We start from the raw sequence: 26823 nt of genomic DNA on the forward strand, positions 1-26823 counted from the left end.
CCTCAAGGAGCTTACAATCATGGCGGAGGGCAACAGGGAGCCAGCATGTCACATAGCAAGAACGGGAGCAAGAGAGCAAGCGGGGAGCTGCCACATACTTGAACAACCAGATCTCAGAGCAAGCATTCACGTATCACCAGGGGATGGTGTTAAACCCTTCATAAGGGACCCACCTCCATAATCCAGTCACCTCCCACCAGGGCCCCCTCATCTACAAATTGGGAAGCACATTTCAACATGAGATTTGAAGAGGACAGACATCCAAACCATATCACAGTCTTTCTAGCAAGAAAACACACCCATGGGGAATCGTTTGTGGTTTGCATTTTTGTTATAGTGGAATGAGCGTGCAAAGAATACGCTGAACAATCCTCTGCTTTTGCTTTTTCTTGCCTAATCTCGGCTTATTGACACCAATTCAACAGCTAAATTTCTAAAGCATTTAACTTGATTTCATGGACACTACGTCTTTGTTTGTACCCGCTCTTCACCAGTTTACATAATATTTACTTATATAATTAGGTACTAAGTACATCTAATATATGCAAGTTTGGGAGCAAAGCAGCTGGCTTTGGGTAAGCGTCAGGCTGGGCCCATACAGGCCACTAGGCAGGAGCCCATGCTCTGGGGTTCAGGCCACCGTGGGTCTGACAGCAAGCATGGAGCCCTGTCCTCTAGGCCACAAGGCAGTTAGGAGAGCACTTACTCTACTAAGAAAAACTTTATTCCTTTGTGACTTCTCAATCTATAAAGCACGTTACTACAACATAATTTATCTAAGTACTGCTCTTGAGGTCTCTCTCTCTCCATTAATGTCAATAATTCAGAGGTGATCATTCAGAAGACTAGGAAAGCAAGACATTAAATAGTCCATAGAAACAAAAACTGGAGAACTAAAAAGGCTGCAATGAACATAGAGGGAGAAGATAAGTAATAAAATACTCAAGTGAACTAGTCTTAATTTTCCTGTAAGGAGAGCTCCCAAGGGCTTTTATAGGCATTAGGAAAGAATGGCAGGGAGGGGGATATTTGCAAGATTATACTAGGATCTCTTCAGTGCCCTCACACTGCCCTAAGGATGAAACAGAACAATTCTGAAAGCACAGGACAGGCAGGAATCTCTCCTTCCAGGCAGTGTTCATGCTGAAATGGCACAGATGTGCCTACAGTCTCCACCCCACCACCCACCACAGCACCCACCCGGTCCACAGACTCTGATTGCAGAGTCTGGGTCTAGCATGGGGTGGGAAAGGCCACTTGGGCCTGGGGTTAAAGCTTTGACTTTGACCTCCTTGGCACTTTGCCCCAATCTCCTAAGCTAACTGCACCCAGATGAGCTAGCCAGTAGGAATGTTGTTTTACCCTTTTTTATAATAAATTGTTTTTAAACCACAATTTTTTTTAACAGCCCACAACATTTTCCACTTGGCTTTCCACATGTGGAGTCATAGCCAAGGATGCATGTAATCACAGAGCATTAGTAATGTCCCACATCAGGACTGGCGGTAGTGGGTCATGATTGTTAACTGCCAGAAGTCTGGCTTGGCTGCAGACTCATCCTTTAAGGACCTAGGTTGTTCTGCTGGAGACTGCATGTAAATAATCCGCGCACAACGACTGACATTATGAGGTGTGGAAGGTTACACATACACACACACACACACTTGCCCAAATCCAGCCTGACCCTTGATCTCACTTGCTGTTAAGCAGTATATCACCCCAGAGATGTATGACACTTATGCGACCTCAGCATTTATTTGCCTTTTTGGATGGTGCCTCAGTTGAAGAATGTTTCACAGAGATGGTCCCACAGTGGTTGGAGACAGTAGCCATAACAAGTCCACTCTGGCTGACTTGCCATGGTTGTTCAGGATGTCTGTAGCCAGAAAAGTCAAATTACGAAAGGAAATCTTGGCTGGGCATGTTGGCTCACGCCTATATTCCCAGCACTTTGGGAGGCCGAGGTTGGAGGACTGCTTGAGCCCAAGAGTTCAAGACCAGCCTGCCGTGATGAGACCCCATCTCTACAAAGAATAAATTAACTGCGTGTGGTGGCACATACTTCTAGTCCCAGCTACTTGGAAGGTTGAGATGGGAGGATCACCTGACCCCAGGAAAGTTGAGGCTGCAGTGAGCCCTGATTGCACCACTGCCTTCCAGGCTGGGCTAACAGAGTGAGACCCTGTCTGAAAAAAAAGAAAGGGAGTCTTGTACCATGGCCGTGTATGGGATGTATGTGATCCATGGTCATCCCAAGGGCACATGCCCACACAGAACGTGACATTAAGGATCACAGTAATTCTGTATCATTATTGTGTCCTACTGCTGCTATAGCAAATGACCTCAGATTTAGTAAGTTAAAACAACACAAACTTACTCACTTATGGTTCTGGAGGGTAGAAGCGTGAAATGGGTCTCCCTGGGCTCAAATTAAGGTGTCTGCAGGGCTTTGTGCCTGCTGGAGGCTCTAGGGGAGAATCCATTTCCGGCTTCTAGAGACCACCTGTGCTCCTTGGCTCATGACTGCATCCTCCATCAAAGCAAGCAGCATAGAATCTTCTGATTATGGCACTACTGTCTGCTTCTCACAGGACCTTGTGATTACGTTATGCCCACAGGAATAATCCAGGATAATCCCCCCATCTCAAGATCCTTAATCACATTGGCAAAATCCTTTTTGCCATGTAAAATAACATATTCACAGATGCCAGGGATTAGGAAGTGGACATCTTTGGGCATGGGGTGTGTGTGGGGGACATTACTCAGCCTACCACACCCAGTGTCCAGGCTGGCTGTGAGCTCCTGCAAGTATTTACCACCCTGCCCGACATATGCCGGTACCCAGAAAATGCAGCTCTTGCTCCCACCTCCTGTCTTGCTGGCCTCTGCAGTCTTGCTAATCTCACATGTGAACCCACCTGCCCTCTCCTGTCGATCTCAGTACTCGACCATAGGCAGCTTTGTCAAAGCTTTTGAACAGCCAATTTTCTTTCCACTGTGCCCATGTGCTTGCCTATCCCAAATGAGATGGTCAGCTTCTACAGGGCGCAAGGTCTCTTTATCTCTTCATGGCACTAGCACACGGCCTGCTAGAGACAAATATTAGATATTTGTTAAATTACATGAAGGTAGCTGGAAGGATGCTGAAATCATTGAGGCACCTGGAACAGGGAGACAGGCCAGGACCTAGCCCATTCCCATTGCTTCAGGCAGGAGAAAAGGAGACCTGAAGCCTCATGTCCCACTCTCAACCAGCCTTTTCTGATTATCCCCCCCTGAGGCCAGAGGGGATCTGGAGGGGGCAGCTGCCTCTGGCCACTTCCTCTCACTTCCTACCCCAAATCAAGAATGTGGGACCCAGGGTTGGCTGAGAGAGAGGACACACAGTATTCTGGCTGTCCTCTCCACTGCTACTTAGCCTGAGAAAGCAAAGCATTCGCACGCAAAGGGCTCCTTGGGCCCCACTGCCTGGGCCTGATCGGAAGGTAACTGACTTCTGTTCCATAAACTGTATTTGCTTTATCTGGCCTTGCTCGAGAGAAGGAAAATGCAATAAGATGATTCCAGGGTATAATATAATATACTGATGCCGTCTCCGTCTGGAACATAAGATAGCACAGCAATTTCTATTCACAAATGAGTTGTTTACTTGTCTCCAAGCAAGCCTGACTCATAAAAGTAACCTTATAAAATGAAGAAGTTTGCTTTTACTGGAATAGTCTGACATTTATGTTTTCTTACCAAATGTGAATGCTGGAGGCAACATTTAGGAGCTGTTAGACCAGTGAGTCCCAAGATGCATGGAGGGAGACTGGAATTACCTGAGCTCGTCCCCACCTACCTGCACTGCCAGCCTGAGAACAGGAAATTTAACCTTGTCACAGTCGGCACTAACGCAACAGGAAGGACCAGCACTTAGCAACCAATGACAGACACCACAGAGAGGAAGATAAATGGGAAGTGTTTTCTGTAGAGGAGCTTTGGGCAGAATCATGTCTGTGGAGACTCCTCCATGTGGTGGTGCACAGCAAGGTTTCTCCACGATACCATCCCTGCTCTTTTATTTGCTCCACGTTTTTGTGGTGTTTTGAGAGAGTTTAAAGGGGATATTAGATCTTTTTTTTTGTTTTTTTTTTTTTGAGACGGAGCCTCCCTCTGTCACCCAGGCTGGAGCCCAGTGGCGCGATCTCTGCTCACTGCAAGCTCCGCCTCCTGGGTTCACGCCATTCTCCTGCCTCAGCCTCCCAAGTAGCCAGGACTACAGGCGTCCGCCACCACACCCAGCTAATTTTTTGTATTTTTAGTAGAGACAGGGTTTCACCATATTGGCCAGGACAGTCTCGATCTCCTGACCTCGTGATCCACCCGCCTCAGCCTCCCAAAGTGCTGGGATTACAGGCATGAACCACTGTGCCCGGCCAGGATGTTTGATGTTTTACATGTGCTCTTAGAACACATAAATACCTATTCTCTATCCCTCATCAAGTTCCTCGGGTTCATTTCTAACACACCTAATATTTCAATGACTTTACCCAATCTTTCAAATACTGGAAAATATTTAAATATTTTAATATTTCAAATTGACTTTATGCAATTTTGGTGATTTTATGCAATCTTCAAAAAAAGTGGGTAGTGCCTAATGTAAAGATAGTACAGACACCTACTGGAAGAAAAATCTTTGATCCATTAACATGAAAACAAAGCTTTGTTGTTTACTATAAACAGCTTTCACGAAAACAGGACATGACATTGTAGAGTTGTATTAGAATGAGCAGTTTTAACTTCTTGGTGCATATATAAATGTCATTATAAAATAAAGTAGTTATCCATGTAACAGGAAGCAAGGAAGGAATTTTCTTTAAAAATTATTTTAGTCCAAAGTGCCTTCTTCAAGTGTTCCTTCTAGATACTCTTTTTTTTTTTTTTTTGAGTTTCGTTCTTGTTGCCCAGGCTGGAGTGCAATGACACGATCTCGGCTCACTGCAACCTCCACCTCCTGGATTCAAGCGATTCTCCTGCCTTAGCCTCCCGAGTAGCTGGAATTACAGGTGTGCGCCACCACGCCCAGCTAATTTTGTATTTTTAGTAGAGACGAGGTTTCTCCTTGTTGGTCAGGCTGGTCTTGAACACTCAACCTCAGGTGATCTGCCCACCTTGGCCTCCCAGAGTGCTGGGATTACAGCCGTGAGCCACCACGCCCAGCCCAAGTGTTCCTTCTTGAAGAACAGCACATACTGTGTCACCATGGAGTTTATCAGTTGCACCTGCTGAAGCAGAGGGTAGACCTGCCGCCTGCACTTTCTAAGGTATCATAACCTGATTCACCAGAAACTCCAGGCTCCTGAAGTCAGCACACTTCAAAAGAACACTCCTCCATTTCATCTGGTCCTGATGAGACTCTCAGGCATTCAGAGAGAACTGATGGTCCCGGCATCAATCTCCTATTTAGTGGTCAGCTGTATCCTAGTGATTGTCATCTGATCTACATGTCACTTCCTACCTGCACCCCTCAGACCTTCAGTGGTTCCGCTCAGCAGCTAAAGAGTTCTCGAAGTGTGGTCCCTGGACCAACAGGATCAGCATCATGTGGAACTTGTTAAAATGCAACTTCTCAGGCCCCACCCCACACCTCCTGAATCAAAACTCTGGGTGTGGACCCAGCATGCTGGGTCTTAGCAAGTCCTGTAGGGGATTAGCGTGGCACACTCAGGTTTGAGACTCACCGCTTTAGAATGAAGTCCCTATAAGAGACCATCTCTAATCTGGCCTGCACCCACCATTGTAACCTCAGCCCCAAGTCTACCCTGACTTAATGTGCTGACTGCCCTAGGCTGGGCTGCTCGCTTCCATGCCCTGGCACACAAGCTACCTTTCCAGAGCACCCTCTCCCTCTCTCTTGGCTTTTCTAATCCTAGTCTTTCCTGGAGATGTCCCCACCTGCACTGGGTCATGCTTTCATTTATACCTTGTCTGAAAGGGTCTGCATCCAGGGGCTCCTTCTAAAGTCTCAGATCACCTTTACTTCCATCTGTTATGGGTTGAGGTGTGTCTTCTAAAAAGAAATGTTATATCCAAAAAGTTCTAACCCTCAGTGACTAGGAATGTGACCTTAGTTGTAAACAGAGTCTTTGAAGATGTAATCAAGTTAAGATGAAGTCATACTGGATTAGAATGGGCCCTAAATCCAATGGCTGGTGTCCTTATATAATATTAAGGCCATGTGGATATGCAAACAGACTCAGGGGAAGACCATCATTAAAGATAAAGGCAGCCTGGAGGATCCCTTGAGCCCAGGAGTTTGAGGCTGCAGTGAGCTATGATTGCACCACTGCACTCCAGCCTGGGTGAACAGAGCAAGACCCACCTCAAAAACAAACAAACAAACAATAATAGAGACAGAGATTGGAGTGACTCAGTTGCAAAACAAAGAACCAAGATTGAAAGCCACCATCTGAAACTAGAAAGAGGCAAGGAGGGATTCTATCCAGAGTCTCAGAGGAAGCATCGCCCTGCTGACACCTTGAGATTGGCCTTCTTGCCTCCAGAACTGTATGAGAATAAATATCCATAGTTTTAAGCCACCTAGTTTGTGGTACTTTGTTACAGCAGCCCTAGCACACTAATACACACACCATGCCTGGCAGTCTCCCTTCCAGAGGAAGGTTTGGAGTGGTTCCTGTCCACAGGGACCTTGGTTACAAGCACAGTGAAAGAGCATCCCAGCGTGCTTGCACTCTCTCTCTTTCTCACACACACATTCCAGCAGCCAGCTTTTATTCTTCCTTTTCTTAGAGAGGTTGCTGGGCTCTATTTCTCTGGGCAGTTCTGTGTAGTATTCGGGAAGAACAGGGGCTCTGCAGGCCAGTTTTCCTGCTTCCTGTGTTGTGACTTTGGCCAATTCCTTAACTTGGGTCAAGTGGCTCCATTTCTTCATCCTTAAAATGGTGATGACAATCATACCTACTAAAGGGCTTTAGTGAATAATAAGTTAGTACATGGGTACCATGTTGGGTCAGGTGAGGCACATAGTAAGAGTATAACAATCGCTTTTATCATGATTCCCTCTGATGGTGGCAGTATGCTTCATATGTAAGCAGTATGCTGAATGAATGCTTAATATTGATTTGCTAAGGATTTGAGGAACATTTACCAAAAAATAAATAAAATCTAGGGTGATGAGTTCAGGTCTTTGAAGGCATTCCATTGTACTCTCTCTCAAATACGTCTTTGAAAGTGGCCTTTTTCCCTCCAAACTGATTGTAAATCAAACCAAACTCAAAGTGTTGATCAGTCCCTGAAGAGTATATGGTGGAGGCCGGGTGCAGTGGCTCACGCCTGTAATCCCAGCACTTTGGGAGGCAGAGGCGGGTGGATCATGAGGTCAGGAGATCGAGACCATCCTTGCTAACACAGTGAAACCCCGTCTCTACTAAAACTACAAAAAATTAGCCAGGCATGGTGGCGGGCGCCTGTAGTCCCAGCTACTTGGGAGGCAGAGGCAGGAGAATGGTGTGAACCCGGGAGGCGGAGCTTGCAGTGAGCTGAGATCGCGCCACTGCACTCCAGCCTGGGTGACAGAGACTCCGTCTCAAAAAAAAAAAACAAAACAAAACAAACAAAAAAAAAACAAAAAAAGAGTACATGGTGGTATGGCATACCCGGAACAGGAGGTGGAAGGTATATGGGGAGGGGGATGGGACTGCCACTTCTCACAGACCAGTGGGGCCAAAAATCACCTGTTAAATAAACATACAAAAAGTAAGGGCCAGGTGCAGTGGCTCACACCTGTAATCCCAGCACTTTGGGAGGCCGAGGCTGGTGGATCACCTGAGGTTAGGAGTTTGAGACCAGCCTGGCCAACATGGTAAAACCCTGTATCTGCTAAAAATACAAAGATTAGCCGGGTATGGTGGTATGGTGGCAAACGCCTGTAATCCCAGCTTCTTGGGAGGCTGAGGCAGGACAACTGCTTGAACCTGGGAGGTGGAGGTTGCAGTGAGCCAAGACTGCACCATTGCACTCCAGCCTGGGTGAGAGAGTGAGACTCTGTCTCAAAATTAATTAATTAATTAATTAATTAAAATAAAATAAAAATAAAAAAGATTAGAGCATAAACCATGTTATTATTGGCCCATGATTATGAAGAATTTAGTTCCAGGCTGTAGTATACAAGACCCCTTTTATACATATTTTTTAAAAAACTTTCAGTGAAGAGCTACTAATTGAGCCCTTCAGGTTATACAGTCATATGGTCATTTGCTTGCTTTTTCTTATTAAATAGCCCTTTTCTGAAAAATATTGGAACAATATGCTCTGCCTTTGGCTGTGTTTAAAGAGAGGGATTCAAGTTTCCCGATCTGTTTCACAGACGGACAGTTCTGGCAGTATGTGGGGGAAAGGAATGAAATCACCGTAATCTACGTTACAGGAATCCTCCTTTCCTCAGGAAAGCTAGAATTGTGGGTCATCTTTGCCTCATGTCAGATTTGGCTGTTTCAAAAATGTCTACTTACTTTTCTCATGGCTTTGAATTGAATGGATTAGCTTTACACCATCTGGCTGTAACAACCTGTTGTGTAAGTCCCAGAGGGAGCATCCCTGGGCAAGACCAGAGGTCTTTATGAGGTGGGCGCCTCCAAAGCCTCACCTCCCCACATGATGCCTCAGTGAACATCCTTGTATGAGTCAGTTTCTTCACAGACCTCCATCACAATTTCTCTGGGATACTTGCCCAGAGTGGTATTTCTAGGTCATAGGGCATTCACACATAAACTTGATTTGACCACGTATGCCAGATTGCATAGGCCAGACTGCAGTCGTAAAGCCCAGACCCCACCCAGCAATGGGCCCTGTCCACTTTCTGAGTGCCAGTCTACTAATGGTACTGTACTAACTCATTGCTTATTTAATTTGCATTTCTGTGTTCCTGTAATTACTAATGAGTTTGAGAAGGCCTTCAGAGCTTTGTTAGCATACTTAATACATGTAGGGTGCTCAGAACAGTAGCAGGCAACTGGCCCAATTATTGGGCTACTTGCATTATTCTGTACACACAAGCATCTTTTAAATGACACAATGTTAAAAATGTTTTAAGGCCACGCGCAGTGGCTCACGCCTGTAATCCCAGCACTTTGGGAGGCTGAGGCAGGCGGATCACGAGGTTAGGAGATCAAGACCATCCTGGCTAACACGGTGAAACTCCGTCTCTACTAAAAATACAAAAAGTCAGCCAGGCATGGTGGCATGTGCCTGTAGTCCCAGCTACTTGGGAGACTGAGGCAGCAGAATCTCTTGAACCCAGGAGGCAGAGGTTACAGTGAGCTGAGATGACACAACTGTGCTCCAACCTGGGCGACAGAGCGAGACTCTGTCTCAAAAAAAAAAAAAAAAAAAAAAAATTGTCTTAATGTAAAATGTTGTATTCTAGTGATGATTTCTGATCTTGAATTACCTGCTTATTTTTTACTTTCTGATAGGACTTGGGGTTTGATGGTTTATGACTACTCTCACACGGCTGGTGTGAGGGTGGCCTGCTGCAGTCTGGCTGGGGGGCAACCTGGTATACTTGGTCCACCATATGCTTCTCTCCATTTCCACTGTCCTCACCTCTCCCCCGCCCCCTCAGCCAGCCTCCTGCTCTCTCTGCATTCATTCTGCACAGCTCCTCACTCCAGCATCATTCTCCACACTCCAGCTAGAGGGATCTTTTCAAAATCCCTCCTTCTCGTCCCTGGCTTTCCATTTCTCTCAGGACAAAATCCTCTCTGTGGCCTGCGGGTGTGGCTCTTGCCACCCAGTCAGCCGCTTACGTCCCAGCTCCAGCTCCAGTCTTTCTGCCCTGAAGCCCCATGGCCGCTCCTCAGACCCTTGCCAGCTCTCCTCCCCCAACCAAGACCAATTCCTTCTTCATCTTTGGAGTTCAGCTCAAATGTCGCTTCCCTGATCTCTAAACTAGATTAATTCTCCAGCTATCCTTTCATAGCTCTTAAGTCAGCCACAATCAAATAATCAATCCTACAATGCTCTACTTAAGGCCCTCTCCCCTAGGCTGCCCTGAGAGCAGCTGCTGCTGTTTTGCTCTCGTTCCTGCACCCAGCACAGTACTTGGAATAAGGTAGAAGCTGAAATCATGGAGTGATGTTGAACAACAAGGACCCGTTTATCACGGAACATTTCAAATCAAGGAGAGCCAAAGTCCAACACAATCCTAAAACCACTGGAGAGCAAGTGCGAGACACCGCATCCAGAGGAAGGTGGCCCTGGCTCCCACCCACCCCACACACAGGCCTGTGGCTGTGCGTGGCTCATCTCACCAGAGCAAAGCAGCACGGGGCGCTTGTGACTCAGAGGAAGGGAGAAGAGAGAGGCCTCTGTGAGAGATAAAAGCACTGTGTCTTGATACATGATAAGTACAACCAAAAATATAAAAATTTTATTTTGGATGAAATGTGGACACTTTTAAGAGGCCTCGTTCACTGGGTGCAGTGAGTCACGCCTATAATCCTAGCACTTTGGGAGGCCGAGGCAGGCGGATTGCCTGAGGTGAGGAGTTCGAGACCAGCCTGGGCAACACGGTGAAAACCCGTCTCTACCAAAATACCAAAAATTAGCCGGGTGTGGCAGTGTGCACCTGTAGTCCCAGCTACTCAGCAGGCTGAGGCAGGAGAATTGCTTGAACCCAGGAGGCGGAGGTTGCAGTGAGCCGAGATCGTGCCACTTGTACTCCAGCCTGAGTGACAGAGCGAGACTCTGCCTCCACAAAAAAAATAATAATAATAAAATAAAATAAATAAAAAAGTGCCTCCTTAAAACAAAGAAATCAAATCAGCAAAGAAAATAACTCTTTAAAAGCACAGACTCCACACCAGCTCAAAGCCCTTCTCACTGCCTCCATGTGTTTCCAGAACACTGTTGCGTCAAATCATACCTTAAGTCCTGTATTTAAAATATGCACAATTATATCAAGAATAAGGAAGACTTGAGTGAATCTTTCTGCATAGCATATAACCATGCCCCAATGTATCACTGATGTGAAAGCTGATGTTCCTCAGGATTCTTATTCTGCACATCTTCCCTGGGGGGTTGCATCAAATTCCATGGCTTTCACCACCACCTCTGCTGATCCTACTTCTATAACCCTCAGCATTTTCCGAGACATCTCAAATGTCCCCCTGTGCCAGAGATTGAACCCACCCAACTCAGCTTCCTCCTCATCTCGTGAATGGCCTCCGTGCCCACCCCTGCCCACCTCACAGCTAGAAACCTGAGGGCGTCGCTGACTCCTCTGCAGGAAGCTGTACCCCTACTCACCAGGACAGGCAGACTCTCAGGTGCTGCGGTGCCCGTAGCAGGGGCAGGGCTGGTGCACTGACCCATTCAAGGCTTAGAACCCACTGGCAAGCAGAAGTGTTGCCTTCTGAGTGTTAGTTGTTTGCAGGTGCCCATGTGGCTGGGAGCGTGAGAGGCAGCAAGCCTCAGCCTTGTGTTCCTCCCACATTGGCAGGTACTAAAGATGCTGAACTTGAGGAATCTTTGAGATGGAGGGCATGGGAGCCTTGTCTACAGTCTTTCACTACTCATTGGGTGTTTCAGGAGCAACCTTGATGGGAGAACATGTTATATAACGTCCCCTATCCTTCAACTTGGGTCAGTCTCTTGTGTTTAGCCCAGTTCTTCTGCTCTCTCATGCCTGTTTATTTTAGTAATAATAAAAATAGTGAACAGACATTGAATTTTACCCTGACCCAGGCACTGTCCTAAGCTCTGTTTATGCCGTATCCTACTGTTCACAACACCCTGTGTACTGTGGATATGTTTAATGTTGCTCTTCCAGACTTTGGGATCAAGTTCCAAGTCATCTTCAACAAAGTGTGGCTTTCCATGCCCTTGCACCCACCTCCCCAGACACCTTTTCTCCAGCTTCACTGTCCCCCTGGAATTCCAGCTCCTACATCCCACTCCCACACCTTTGTCTGGCTAACACTGGCTCCTCAAAGAGTTAGCTTAGGCCTCACCCACTCTAGAAAGCCTCCGAAACTCAGCACCCTCACACAGGCTGTGCTCAGCCACACTGATCAGCTACACTACAAACCTGTTTCCAAGATAGAAGTAGGTTTCTGGGAAGGCGGGGCTGGATGTCATATTTCCTTATATCTCCCCAAGGCCTGGCATAGTAGTTGGTGAACAGTGAAATGAGTGAATAGACAGACTCGTGTGTGTGCATTGTGTAAACCAAAATCAGTGCTTCAGCTTACAACCGAACTCATTTGAAGACTGACAAGGAGCCCTCAGCAAACTGCTCTGTGTGCAGGGCTCTCAGGAATTCCCTCCCTTCCCCCAGCAACATCTATACATGTACAAGTTTAAATATTCCCTACATAAATAATTGCCAAGGAATCCTTTCCTTCCCTTCTCCAGTTTCCCAGCATTTTTTAAGAATCTATAATAGGAATGGATGCTATCCGGTCTATTTAAAATAAAATAATGTTGTTTGGTTATTGCATTGCTACGCTAAGATTCAAAGGAAACTAGTGTTTCCAGAGTCTAACCTTAATCAATGCTATTGAAGTAACTTCAGCTCTATACAACAGCAAGTTCCCTTTCCTCTCTAGGAAATATTTCTTTTACTGATTTATCATTTTGCTCTCTTAAAAAAAAGATGGCAAATAATATAAACTTCTTCTAAACAGTTTAAATTGCCATAATGACATAGATATGCATATTCCAAAATATGCATTGGAATCAATTCAACAGTTTTAAAAGGCTACACATTAACATTTCAGAAGTTTAAAACTATGCTTGCCTGTAAAAACTGCAAAGGGAAGAAAGAGTATAGCATTGGAAGACTTCTTCAGTGTTGGTGATTCATCCTGTCGCAGACTGAAGTTCCACCTCACGCCTGCGCTTGTGGGTCCCCTCTGCCTGTACCGGGCATCCCCCACCTAGATCTGGCATGGCTGCTTCTTCCTGTCCTGCCGGTCTCCTCTTTGAGATCACCTTGTGCCAAGCACCTTCCTACACCACTGCTCTCTTTCTTCACTCATCAGCCCCTGAAAGCATCTAAATTACTTGTTATGTGTTTGTTGCCAGCATCCCCCATTGGGCTGTGGGTGGCAGGAGAGCAAGTCCTCGTCCGTCCTGCTCGCTCATGTGGCACCAGGACGGGGCGTGGAGCAGGCACTGAGGAGTTGGGGATGAAGGAATTCCCTCCAGCTCCCTGCACACACCTGTTCATTTCTCACAAAGCCACTCCAGTCGGAACGCAACCATTTCCCTTTCTCAACCTCCCTCTTTGTGAATAGGCGTCAAACAAGCAAGCAGAATGGCACAATCAGAATAAAATTTGAGATCTTTCTTCCAAGCAATCACCAATTTTATTCAGGTATAAATGCTACAGCTACCATTTGCGTGCCATGTTATCCTGAGAGTGTGATTCCTGGATATGAAGATGTTTAAGGGAGCTTCTACTATACTAAGAGTCAGCTTCTGTGTTCCAGATTAATCCAAAAGAGGGATGTAAAGTTGACGTGGTCTTCAGCACAGAGCGCTACAAACCAGAGGTAAGCTGCCACAATTGGCAAAATATCCTATTAGCAACTGCTATAAATATGGCTTTGTAAAACAGTGAGAATCTTAATATATAGTGATCAGGAGGTTTGGTTTTGTTTCTTCCTGATTTGGTTCTGTTTCTTCCTGATTTGGTTGCTATTTGTCATCAAGAACTAAAGAACAGAACTAGGCAAGAGCTCAATGTTTAACTACTTCAACTTCATGGTCTTACGCAGGGTTGCATTTAAAACAATCCATATAAGCCATCACCTTCCTCTTCCTTGGGACCCCTGGAAGAGAATTTCATGCTCCCTCTGGTATCCCTCCTAGCTCCTCAGAGTCCTGAGAATGACTCACTCTCAAATGCCAACTTATTCTCTTCCTGTCAGATGGTGACATTTCTTGCCAGCATAGCGTGAGACCAACCCCCTGAGCTAACATACACAGAGGCACTCTGTAAAACACCAGCACGTGCTCCAGCCGTTATTAGCCTCACTACAGCTTTGGCCAAGCAGACCATGCTTTGCCAAGTTTCCTTTTCCCTGTTTTCAAGAAGACAGTAAAGAGAAAACTCATAAATTAGAGCCAGATGAGCTTCCTTGTGCTGGGTCAAGCTGAAAGGCGGCAATCAGAGCATGGGCGGAGAGGAGACCAGCCCAAATGGCTCTTTGTCTTGTGCTGAGAAGCAGCCTGGAGCAGGCAGCATCCAGGATTAAAGTGTTCCAGGGTGGCAGAGTTTCGGGAGTGAAGGCATGACTCCCCAACCCCATGCTTCTGGAAGAATGCTCACCAGTACCCAAGTTCCAACATGACAGCAGTATGTTCTGACTTTATTAACCTACGAATTAAAATTTCCTTAAAGCATACGAAAGATGTCTTTGATTGTTAGTGTTGCAAACTGAAAGTGTTAACGCTAGAGAGAATACAATTACTAGATTATTTTCACCAACAATATGCTTCCCTGGATTTGATCCTGTAGATGCATTAAGAGCACAGCCAGCTAATTGAAACGTTTCATTTCAGGGGGTGAAGGGCAGCTCTTTTATCCTCCGGCAACGGCTTTGATTCCATGGAGATGTTTTGAGAGGGAAATGGAAAGGAAAATGAAAGGGGGCAGTACCTGGTTCCTTTTCTCTTCTCTGGAAATGGCTTCGACAACAGAGGAGGCCATGTACTAGCCTCCTTCTGCCCCTTCCTGAATGCTTCCTTCACTGTTTTCCTATGTTGCACCAATAATTAACATCTTAAAGCAGTGCTGAAATTCCCTCTCACTCAAAACCAGCACTCGCAGGAGGAAAAGTTGCCCACTGGAAAGTGTTTCTCAGTTTTTTGAAGTAGTTTTAGAAATACGCTTATTAAGCAGATCCAATTTTTTAATTTTTATTTATTCTTTTTGAGACAGGGTCTTGCTCGGTCTCCCCGGCTGGAGTGAAGTGGCACGATCATGGCTCACGGCAACCTTGACTTCTGGGCTCAAGTGCAGATAGAATTTTCATTACAATTTGTTTCCTCATGGACTTTTTTCTTTTTCTTTTTGGTGGTTGTTTTCACTGGGACTTCACCCAGTTTAAACAATCACAAAAGTAAAAAGAAGATTATTGCCTCAACTACACAACCAGCCAACGAGAGTTGGATTTGAGTAGGGCCAAGACTAGTGGCCCATGAACTTCCTCAAATTCTAGGCACAGTGTTGATATGTGCATTTTTCAGGGAATAGGTTCCCTGGCTTTTATTATCTGATTGAGGAATCTGGGGAATTCCTTAAAAGGGGGAAGAACCACTATGCGAGAAATGAGTCATACATCTGATGTCTAGTTGAAGCTCCAGATGTTTCTGGATTGTAAAATAAGTGAGGGAGAGCCCAGAATATCCAGAACATCTACATTTAAACATGAATGCAAGGCTGGGGGCAGTGGCTCATGCCTGTAATCCCAGCACTCTGGGAGGCCAAGCGGGGAGGATCACAAGGACAGGAGTTCGAGACCAGTCTGGCCAACATAATGAAACCCCGTCTCTATTAAAAATACAAACGATTAGCCAGGCATGGTGGTGGGCACCTGTAATCCCAGCTACTCAGGAGGCTGAGGCAGAATCACGTGAACCCAGGAGGCAGAGGTTGCAGTAAGCCGAGATCGCGCCATTGCACTCCCACCCAGGTGGGACTCCATCTCAAAAAACAAAACAAAAACAAAAACAAAAAAAACATGAGTGCAAATAAACATTACTCAGGTAGTTGAATGAATCCCATGTGGATGATCGGTGCCCCCATTTCTTCTGGATTAGATCTTGGCATTGAGAGATGAAGTTAGTACAGAGAGCCTGGGTTTCAGTGTTAGACAGAGGTGAGATCAAGCCCTGGCTTATTAGCTGTGAGACATGGAGTAGGTTCCTTCTGAAACTTCAGTATCTTAATCTTCCAAACTGGAATAAGAGGACCTAATTCATAAGGCAGCACGAAGACGTTGTTGTTATTTTTGTAAATAGGAGCCAGCTTCATCTAGATCGTTAGTAACTTTGAGGTCCACCTAAGCATTATGTTGGTCCACATTAGAGAGTAAAGTGGCCACTACCCTAGAGGTTTCAGCCAAGCAGTGCTCAATGGATGTCGATGATATTTCTTTGGAAATATGCCCCGCATCATTTGACAAAGTCACAATCAGAAGACAAGAGTTTAAATGATAGCAAAGAGAAGGACTGTTGTATTCAGCTGTGAGTACAAAAACCACTTTCTATAAAGTAAAACCCACTACCATCTATTGATGCCAGAGCCTGCCTGCTTTGTACAATGAACTCTTCTCAATCTTGTGTGTGCTTGTGTGTATTGGGGTGAGTGGGAGGTGATAAGAAAGTATCCTGTTTAATTCCAAAGTCTTTACTTCAGGAAGGTGAGGGACGTTTGGGGAAATGTTCTGCTCGAGTGGTTTTCAAGAATCAGAAACCCAGACCAGCCATCAATGTAACTTGTACACGGCTCATCGAGAAAAAGAAAAGACAACAGGAGGATTACCTGCTTTACAAGCAAATGAAGCAACTGAAAAACCCCTTGGAGATAGTCAGCATACCTGGTATGAATCGGCATTTGGAATTTCTATATTCAGGAATGTATGTAATAACTAAATCTTTAATAGATCATTTAAGTTTTTATCCCTAAAGTGGCACTTTCATTCAACTGAAGATTGTGGTATCCCTCATAATTTAAACAAAACTCAGAGGTATCATCTTTCTGTTCTTCATCTCTAGTCCAATGCAGTAACTCCACCAACAGTATGTATCCCTTTAATCTCCTCATTTTCGAGTCAGGCATGGTGGCTCACACCTGTAATCCCAGCACTCTGGGAGGCCAAGGCAGGCAGATCACGAGGTCAGGAGTTCGAGGCCAGCTTGACCAACATGGTGAAACCCCGACTCTACTAAAAATACAAAAATTAGCCAGGCATGGTGGCGCACAGCTGTAATCCCAGCAACTCAGGAGGCTGAGGCAGGAGAATCCCTTGAACCCAGGAGGTGGAGGTTGCAGGGAGCTGAGACTGTGCCACTGCACTCCAGCCTGGGCAACAAGAGCAAAACTCCACCTCCAAAAAAAAAAAAAACCTCCTCATTTTCCATCCCAGAATGAGGGGTACAGTAAGAACTGAACCCCCAGGTAAGAGGTACAGGATTTTGAAATAGGATATGCATATAGGGGTGCTGTTCTCCGGGTTGAGTCCAGGAGCTGAGATGACATCTCTGTTCTTGGCAGTGGCTTTGGAAACTTTAGACGACAGCCTCCAGAGCCTCCACTCTGCTCATCACAGCCTTGTGCCCTAGGGCCGGGTGAGCGCTCTCTGGGATGCTGCAGGGGAGTCACGTTTATCTCATTTCAGGTCAGTAGTTAACGGGCAGTGGTGCTGTCTCTAACAAAGGAGCCCTGCCCTCTGAAGTGACTCAGCTGAACTGAAGCAGAGCTCATTTGTTCCTGCCCTCACCAGAATGTGTGGGCAGCAGTTGAGACTCAGCACATTTACTGGCAAATCCAATTTTCAAAACCACAGAAGTCATCTCTGGCCTTGCTCCTGGGTATTAAGCTTGATGTCTGACCGCAGCAGCATTCATCACCCCACCCTCTCCCACAGTTCACTCATTTGCCCAGATTCTGTGGCAAACCCATGTCAACACTGGAGGCTCTGCAGTCTCCATTCCTGAATGTCTCTGCTCCCCATCGATTTACTGAGATGAAATGTCCTTAAAAACTTCCAAGTGGAATACTGCTTCTTGCATTTCTAAAATTCTGAACTCTGAATGATTCTCACATGATAGTTATCTGACAACTCGGATCAAATCCTGTGCTTAGGAATCAAGGGGAGCAATTAAAATCTCAAGTTGTAGCAGAATTTGTTTATATTTAGTATTGCTTGAAATAAATGAGCTGATGACTGATACTTATAAATCTATACTTATTTAGGGATTGTTTTCCTTTAGTTGGGAAAATAGAGCTTATCTATACTCCTTCATACACAAATTTTAGAAATTGTATTGGATCTTTTCTTTGAATATTTGCCACAGGATCATGAGATTTTAGACACTCTTTAACAGCGCAGGTTAACTGAATTATGTTTAGTTAATAAGTCCTGTATATCCATAGGGGCCATTCTATAATAATCTAACTTAATGTAGCTACTGTGAAACTTCAAAAAACTTTTTAATAGAGGGCAACTTTTCATCAAAAAACTTGTAAGTTTTGCTGTCATAGTAAATTTGGCAGAGACATTTAATGGTGCTATCTATAGCTTGTCTGTGTATGTAAAATTACTTAAAACCAAAAAGGTTTGGTGTTAGATAAGGTAAATTTTCCCAAGTTCAAATCTCAGGGGGGCCGGGCGTGGTGGCTCACGCCTGTAATCCCAGCACTTTGGGAGGCCGAGGCGGGTGGATCACGAGGTCAGGAGATTGAGACCATCCTGGCTAACACGGTGAAACCCTGTCTCTACTAAAAACACAAAAAATTAGCCAGGCATGGTGGCGGGCACCTGTAGTCCCAGCTACCTGGGAGGCTGAGGCAGAAGACTCACTTGAACCCGGGAGGCGGAGGTTGCAGTGAGCCGAGATTGCACCACTGCACTCCAGCCTGGGCAACAGAGTGAGACTCTGTCTCAAATTTAAAAAAACAAAAAAATCTCAGCAGATTCCTATTCAGTATTTAATCAATCCAAGGCATTGGACTGTTGTAGTACAATGGATAAGTGAGAAGATCTAATCCATTTTGGAATATCCTTGCTCCACATTTTTCCCCCCTTGAGTTGTCTGCTTTTTATGAGTAAAAGTTTCACTTCTAATGAATTTGCAAACTTCCTAGTGATGAATCCAAGTATACTACATACAGAGTGCAAGACTGAAGACCTAGGAATAACCAGCTAAAGTTGTGTCTGCCAAAGTGATTCTACAGCAGTGTTGCCAGCACTTATCCTTTCAAATGTTCTCACTATTAACAGTATTTAGTATAATTGATTTATCTTCTAGGGTCATGGGTTTTGATTTCACAAATCTGAACTCACAGCAGCACCATAAGATAGAACATGTGATGATGAGTTGTATCAAGGAAGTTTTCAGTCAATGAAGACAGGAATGATGGGAAACCTCTTAACAGCAAAATAAGCAAAAGAGTTTATATCCAAGATGTTGAATTCAGAGTCTTGTATTACATAATGTTCTGAAGTTCTAATGGTTCAGCTGCTCATAGCAGTGAGGAAAAACAAATTCATTCGTGAAATGCTGATATTCTTGTCAGGAAGTAGAAGTCCGAAACACACTTTCTACAATAACATCTGTAAAAATAGTCACAGCTCCCTACTGATTACTTACCGTATGGTGACAGGCAAAAATGACATTACCAGGTTAAATAAATTACACAGAAAAGCCAGTGAAGAGTACTGAAAAGTCCTTAGTTCCAAGTTTGAAGGCACTTCGATATTAACAGGAAAGCATTATGGAACCAAAAAACTTACATGTCACGTAAGGGTGATATGATGACAATGAAGGGCAACAAATACCTTTTGCTTTATTCTCAACAGGTATTTTCTCCTAAAAGATTTCTCCAAGTGCTGAGCCCTCAATGCTGCTATTTATTTCTAACATCTTACTGCACTCCACAAGACAGCTGTGTTGAAGCTTTTCCATTTTGTCAAGGCCCATACCCCAGCCTCATGCACTTTCAAGAGATAGTCTTGCCTCCTGCTTTACTGAGATTGAGACATTTGATTCTGTCATTTCTTCCCACCTCACAAAGTTGCTACATCTTCCCCAACCCTCTCTTTAATTCTACGACTCCTTTTATTTATACCCTTGGTTCTAGTTTATCTGGTTCTTTCATAATTTTGCCCCATCAGTATCCTTCCCACCTTTAGAACCTTCATCAACCAGTTCCTTCTCTTGTCCTATAAAGATCGTCAAGATCAGAGTTCTGTTCACCAGTTTCTTCATTGACCCATCACCCCCTCTTTTTCTTTGTTCTGTCCACTTTTCAAAAGTAGATTCTATACACATTGCCACATCCTCAAACTCTTCCTATTTGGCTTCTACCCTATGTACATAAAGGGACCACCCAGATCACCAAAAAGCCTAACCACCAGATCTTGCTTCTTATCCTTCTTGATTTATCTGTAGAACTTTTTTTTTTTTTTTTGAGACAGAGTCTCCCTCTGTCCAGTGTGTGGTGGCGCAATTTTGGTTCACTGCAACCCCTGTCTCCTGGGTTCAAGCGATTCTCCTGCTTCAGCCTCCCAAGTATCTGAGATTACAGGTGTGTGCCACCATGCCCAGCTAATTTTTATATTTTTAATAGAGTTGGGGCTTCACCATGTTGTTGTTCACGAGGCTGGTCTCCAACTCCTGACCTCAGGTGATCCACCCACCTCAGCCTCCCAAAGTGCTGGGATTACAGGCGTGAGCCACCATGCCCGGCCTATCTGTAGCACTTTACGTCATCCACCTTCATGACTTTCTTGACACTGTATTTAATACACCTAATAACAAACTCAACTTGTTTTCACCCAAAATGTTCCCACTTTCTGTCCTACATTTATTTAATGGTATTACTATTCTCCTAGAGTTATCCAGAAATTTTGGTCATTATCAACTAATCTCCTAACATTTAATAACTTGCCATTTCCTATCAAGCCTGCATTCACAAAGTATTTTGGACTAATCTTGTCATCTCCAAATCCACTGTCACCATCCTTCATGCCTGGGCTTCTCCCTGAAACCACCGCACCCGGCAGTCAAAGTCATCTTCCACACTTACTACTCAACTGCAGTTCATACCCACTCTGGCATCTCTGCAAACAAGGCCTTTCAAAATCTCCTGCCAGTATACTGTATATTCTATCAAGACCAGCCACTGAGGCTGCCCCTGCCTGGTGCCTTCCTACCTTCACATGCTTGCTTTCTCACTCAGACCCCACACACATGACAGCAATTCAAGGCCCAGCCAAAATCTCATCTCTGTGAAGTTTCCCCCAACCCTCTCCAGCCCAAAGAAACCTGTCCCTTCCCTGCTGTCCCTCAGCTTTCTGATCCTCCCTCTCTTAAGGAATGTATCAACTATAACCCCACCATGTCAACATGTGGAGGGTGGGGACCCATCTTGGTATCCTTCACAGATCCCAAGAAATCAATGAATGCTGTTTGAATTACCTCTGAGTACAAACCAGCCAAGTTCTACCAATACAGAAGAGAATTTATGCTAAGGATTACTTTACCCAGAAGGATTAGTTTCCTAATTAGCTTGTTAGTATTCCTCATGTATTGTGCTATTATTAGGCCTTAATATAGTATCCCTGCAAAACTGCATAAAATGATGGTTCATGAATAGTCATCTCATAAAATTTGAGCTCCTAAAAGTCACAAACAGTAATTTATTAGTCACTGTATCCCTAACCTCTCACGGTGTCTAATATTGTGTAAGTTTTAATAAAGATGTTTGCCAAATTTAAAAGATTTTAGGTCCGAAAACAATGCCACAGAAAAAATCCACCTGATTTCTTCACGTGTTAAACAAGAGTGACAGAGTTGCTGCCAACACATTGATTAGCTTTAAAGCGAATGACCAGAGAAGCACAAAGATATTTTGGTAGACTAGGAAGCAAAGACCACCATCACATTCACTGTAGACCTAAATCAGAAGGTAAGGTTTGTATCAGTGAATATCAGTGATAGATTTTTCAACCTAACTAAAAATGCTTCTTGGCCAGCACAGTGGCCCTCACCTGTAATCTCAACACTTTGGGAGGCCATGGCAGGAGGATCGCTTGAGCCCAGGAATTCAAGGCTACTGTGAAGTATAATTGTGGCACTGCATTCTAGCCTGCGTAACAGCGCAAGACCCTATCTCTTAAAAAAAAGCTTCTTAACTAACAAGACTTAAGTTAAATTGAATGTCATCTTTGAGTATTCAGTAATGAGTATGCAAAAGTCACTTTAGCTGCTAGGTGCGAGACAGTTGGAAGGAGAAGACTCAAATCTGAGAGATTTGGTAGCAGACTGTGGCCGTGGTCTCAGGGAGAAGCAGCCCAGGCCTGAAGGGTGGTAGCAGTGGGTTCGGAGAAGACAAGATGGGTCCAAGATACTTTGTGGACATAGGCTTGATAGAATGTAGGCTTCGTAGCTCTTATTTTTGCATGTATACAGTACAGCAAATGGCCATTGATTTATAATAGATTTACTCAGTTTGGCAAGTTGAAGAATATAAATCTACATACTAACATAGAAACAGATACAAACAAATCACATATCTGGCTCAAGGTCTTGCTGTGAGAGAGATGACTGCTATGACTAAGTTTAAACCCTATTTCATTTCTGTAATTTCTGAGATTTTGTCTTAAAAATGCATTAATACAAATGTGCTTTTTTTGTCTCTTTCAGATAATCATGGACATATTGACCCCTATCTGAGACCCATCTGGGATTTGGCTTTCCTTGGAAGCTCTTACGTGATGTGGGAGATGACAACACAGGTTTCACACTACTACTTGGCACAGCTCACTAGTGTGAGGCAGTGGGTAAGAAAAACCTGAAAATTAACTTATGCCGCAAGAGTTACAATCAATGCAGTCTCCTTAGACTGAATTCATGTGAACTTCTAATTTCATATCAGGAGTTTTAATCACATTTATTTCACTAAATATTTGAGTTCATGCAATGGGCCAAGTATTGTTTCAGGGGCTGGGGATACAGTTGCAAACAAAGACACAACGTTGCTGCCCTCATTGAGATTAATTCTAGTGAGAGAAGAGACAGTGAACTAATAAATAAATATGTATCATAGGATGGTAAATGCTATGAAAAAAAAATTAAGTAGCCAAGGTGGAAGGATCATTTGAGGTCAGGAGTTTGAGACCAGCCTGGGCAGCACAGCAAGGCCTCATCTCTGCAAAGAAAATAAAAATTAGCCAGATGTAGTGGCACATGCCTGTAGTCCCAGCTACTCGGGACACAGAGTTGGGAGAATTGCTTGATCCAGGAGTTGGAGGTTGCAATAAGCTATGATTGTGCTACTGTACTCCATCCTGGGCAACAGAGTGAGATGCTGTCTCTAAGAAAACCCAAAAAATGAGGTAGGGAACAGGGAATGCAGGGTATTGACAGAATTACTACTTAGTCTGAAGTAAGGCTAATTTGAGCAGAGGTGACTTTGGAGTAGAGGCCAAAGGGAAGTGAGGGTGAGCTGAGCCCTGCTCCCGTAAGGAAAGAGAATGTCAGACGGAAGGAGCTGAGGCTGCAAGATTCACGTCTTTGAGTAAGCAGGAAAGGATATGATCAATCCAGATGATCTCAGGAACACAGAGGGTTCACCTGGAGGGAAACAGCGGTGCAGATACTGGTAAAAGGACAGACGGATATCAGGGTGGGAGTTTGTGGAAGTTGTATTCTAACTGCTTTGTCTTCTCAGTGAAACAGGAGGCAAAGTCATTAGCTGAGAGCAGGAGAAATAGCAGTGAGGCTGGTGTGGCTGGAACTGAGTGATGAGGGGAGCATGCCAAGAGACAGATCAAATGGAGGGGGGCAAGTGGACAGCATCAGTTCATGTAAGACCTTGCAGACCATTCAGAGTCTTGTCTTTCACTCTTTTACCCATTAGAGGGTTTTTACCAGAGGAGTGACATGATCTGACTTACAATAGGATCATTATGGCTGCTATGTTAAGAACAGACAACAGGGAGATAAAGGAACAGAAAAACCAGTGAAGTATTGCAATATTCGGACAGGTGCAGTGGCTCACACCTGGAATCCCAACACTTTGGGAGGCCAAGGCGGGCGGATTATTTGAGGTCAGGAGTTCAAGACCAGCCTGGCCAACACGGTGAAACCCCATCTCTACTCAAAATAGAAAAATGAGCCGGGCTTGGTGGCGGGTGCCTGTAATCCCAGCTACTCAGGAGGCTGAGGCAGGATAATCACTTAAACTAGGGAGGCGGAGGTTGCAGTGAGCCGAGATCGCACCACTGCACTCCAGCCTAGGCTATAGAGCAAGACTCTGTCTCAAAAAAAAAAGAAAAAAGTATTGCAATATTCTAGGCAAGGCCTGGCGCTGGCTTGGACCAGGGTGGTGGCAATGGGGCTAGAGAGATGTTTGGATTCTGGCAGATTGACAGTATTTGCTCATGGGTCGGATATGGATATCAGAAATGAGAGGAATTAAGGATGATTTTTAGGATTTTGGCATAATTGACTGGAAGGACAGAGTTTTCATTTACCGATTGGGGAAGCTTATAGCAGGAACAGAATTGAGGGAGAATTATCTTGATTTGGGGCATTCTAAATTCTATAACCAGAGAATCTGTATAATCATCTGGACAGAAGAGTCTAAAGGTCACAGGAGAGGTCTCAGCTGTAGTTGTCACCATATAGTATTTAAAGCCACAAGACTGGATGAGATCACAGGTAATGAGTGTAGACAAAGAAGGTAAGTTATGTAAAGGATTGGATCATGGAACACTTCTGACTTAAGCAGTTGGAGATATGGGGAAAAAAAGTATTTCAAGGATGAAGATTGGCTGGTAGTATTAAATGCTGCTGGAGACTCAAGTAAGATGAGGACTGAGAACTGCCCATTTCACTGAGCAACTGGAAGTCAACAAATGGAGAGCTTATCAAAAGCCCTCTCACTGGCACAGTGGGGACAAAAGCCTGATTGGGGTAGGTTCAGGAAAGGATGGGAGGAGAGGAGAGGAAGTGGACGTTCCATCCTTTCAAGAAATTTAGCTATAATAAAGGAGAGTAAAAGGAAGGAAGAGGACTATAGCTGGACAATGGGTGGGCATAGGGCTGAAAGGGTTTATTCTTTGTATTTTTTTTGGTTGGGAGACGTAACAGCATGTTTATATGTTGATGAGGAAAAGTCCGGCAGAGAGAGGCAAAGTAGGAATTGCATGAAAGAGAGGGAAAAGTTAGAGTTACTATCTTTGAGTAGGCAAGAGAGGATGTGATTAATCCAGATGATATTAGAAACACGGAGAGTTCACCTAGAGGGAAAGCAGGAAACAGTGGCCCAGTCTAGGAGGGCAGATATCAAAGTGGGATCTTGTGGAAGCTCTATTCTAACTGCTTCTGTCTTCTCAGTGAAAAAGGAGGCAAAGTAATCAGCTGAGAGCAGGACAAGAGTGAAGGTGTTGGGAGTATCAGAGAGGCAAGCTGAACTAATCATAAGCACCAATTTAAAAAATTTGTTTTGTTCATAGGTTCACCCATGGATGGATCATCAGTGAGTATCTTCTGAGTACAGGATTTACCCAGCATTACGTCATCATTTTTAATGCCAATAATAAAGTTTGGTTTGCTTTCCAAAGACCACATGTACAACACACATCAACTAGAAACCTAGATTTTGTCTTTACTTATCAAAATGAACATGTCTTTTCCCATATAGAACGCTTTTAAATAGAAATTACCATCTAATTGATTGTTGCCACATAACAAGTCAAGATATGGTACCAGTTCTTTTGCTAGATAAGTTTCTATCTTTTGCTACATAAGTTTCTATCTATTTCTGACACACTCTTATCTACCAAGATAACCACACCCTCAACAAGAGGCTTTTACTGTACCTGATTTTAAAGTTAGGGGGAAGAGGTTGTTTTAAGCATAGAAAATGGTGTCAAGATAATACAGAACTAATTGTAGTAAATGTGAGAGGAAAACTTAATAGGAATAGAGCAACACATTGAGATAACGAACATGTTTCCCTTTCTTTTGCAGTTGCATATGACACATTTTTACCACTAGGACATACTAGGGTACAAAAAATAGCAGGTGTATTTCTCTCCCATTCTAACCAGTCTTTCATGTCCATCATCTGTCCACTAATATGCCTTAACCAAATTGCAAGTAGGAAGGTGAGGACATATGTGTAACTAGACAGTTAAAAAGCAGAAGTGCAGGCTGGGTGCAGTGGCTCACGCCTGTAATCCCAGCACTGTGGGGGGCCGAGGCAGGCAGATCATGAGGTCAGGAGATGGAGACCACCCTGGCTAACACGGTGAAACCCTGTCTCTACTAAAAATACAAAAAATTAGCCGGGTGTGGTGGTGGGCGCCTGTAGTCCCAGCTACTTGGGAGGCTGAGGCAAGAGAATTGCTTGAACCCGGGAGGCAGGGATTGCAGTGAGCTGAGATTGTGCCAGTACACTCCAGCCTGGGTGACAGAGCAAGATTCTGTCTCAAAAACAAAACAAAACAAAAACAGAAATGCAGAGGGAGAATGCTCATTGAGTTAGAGTTTTAGATTTTCTTTTTTCCCCCTGTGATGTCTGGGTGTTAGATAAATAATAGTTGAATATGCAGCTGACTTGCTGGGTCACCCAAGGCAAATCATTTCTCTCTTAGGGCCTATTAAATGAGGACTCACAAAGGATTGAAGTGAAACTAACACAAATTTAAATCCCTGGAGCAATTAGGATATTTGGTTTCAAGGTTGATATGCATTTCAGCTTAGAGTTCTCTTAAAGAAAAGTATGTACATATGCACAAAGATTTTCAAATTCTGCCAATGAGTGGCCACTAAAGTCTCCTGTGACCCTTCACCAAAAGAAGCAACACAAGCAACAAGCAATGATTTTTTAAAAGACACTATGAGCAGAAGGTCTAAATACCATTCTGAGAGACTAGTAACAGGACACTAGGGCTGAGAAAGCCAGTATGGCACGGAGGCAGGAAGTGACTGGAGGTGCTCTTGGCCCAAGGTAGCTCAAAAAAAGTATAAAGATGATAATTTTTCTAAAAACTTTCTGGGTGGGAATTACTATCT

At 44.4% G+C, this 26823-nt stretch overlaps 1 protein-coding gene across 1 annotated transcript in view; it reads left to right on the top strand.

The window, feature by feature from the left end:
* The window catches only part of RARRES1 (retinoic acid receptor responder 1), a 36683-nt gene that overhangs the window by 5603 nt on the left and 4257 nt on the right, over positions 1-26823 (top strand). Inside the window, exons 2-4 of the mRNA XM_025375893.1 lie at positions 13497-13559; positions 16418-16613; positions 22444-22580. Of these exons, the coding sequence (XP_025231678.1) occupies positions 13497-13559; positions 16418-16613; positions 22444-22580 (396 nt within the window). The remainder of the gene's footprint in view (positions 1-13496; positions 13560-16417; positions 16614-22443; positions 22581-26823) is intronic.

Source organism: Theropithecus gelada, chromosome 2, assembly GCF_003255815.1.
Source record: "Theropithecus gelada isolate Dixy chromosome 2, Tgel_1.0, whole genome shotgun sequence".
Lineage (NCBI taxonomy): Eukaryota > Metazoa > Chordata > Mammalia > Primates > Cercopithecidae > Theropithecus > Theropithecus gelada.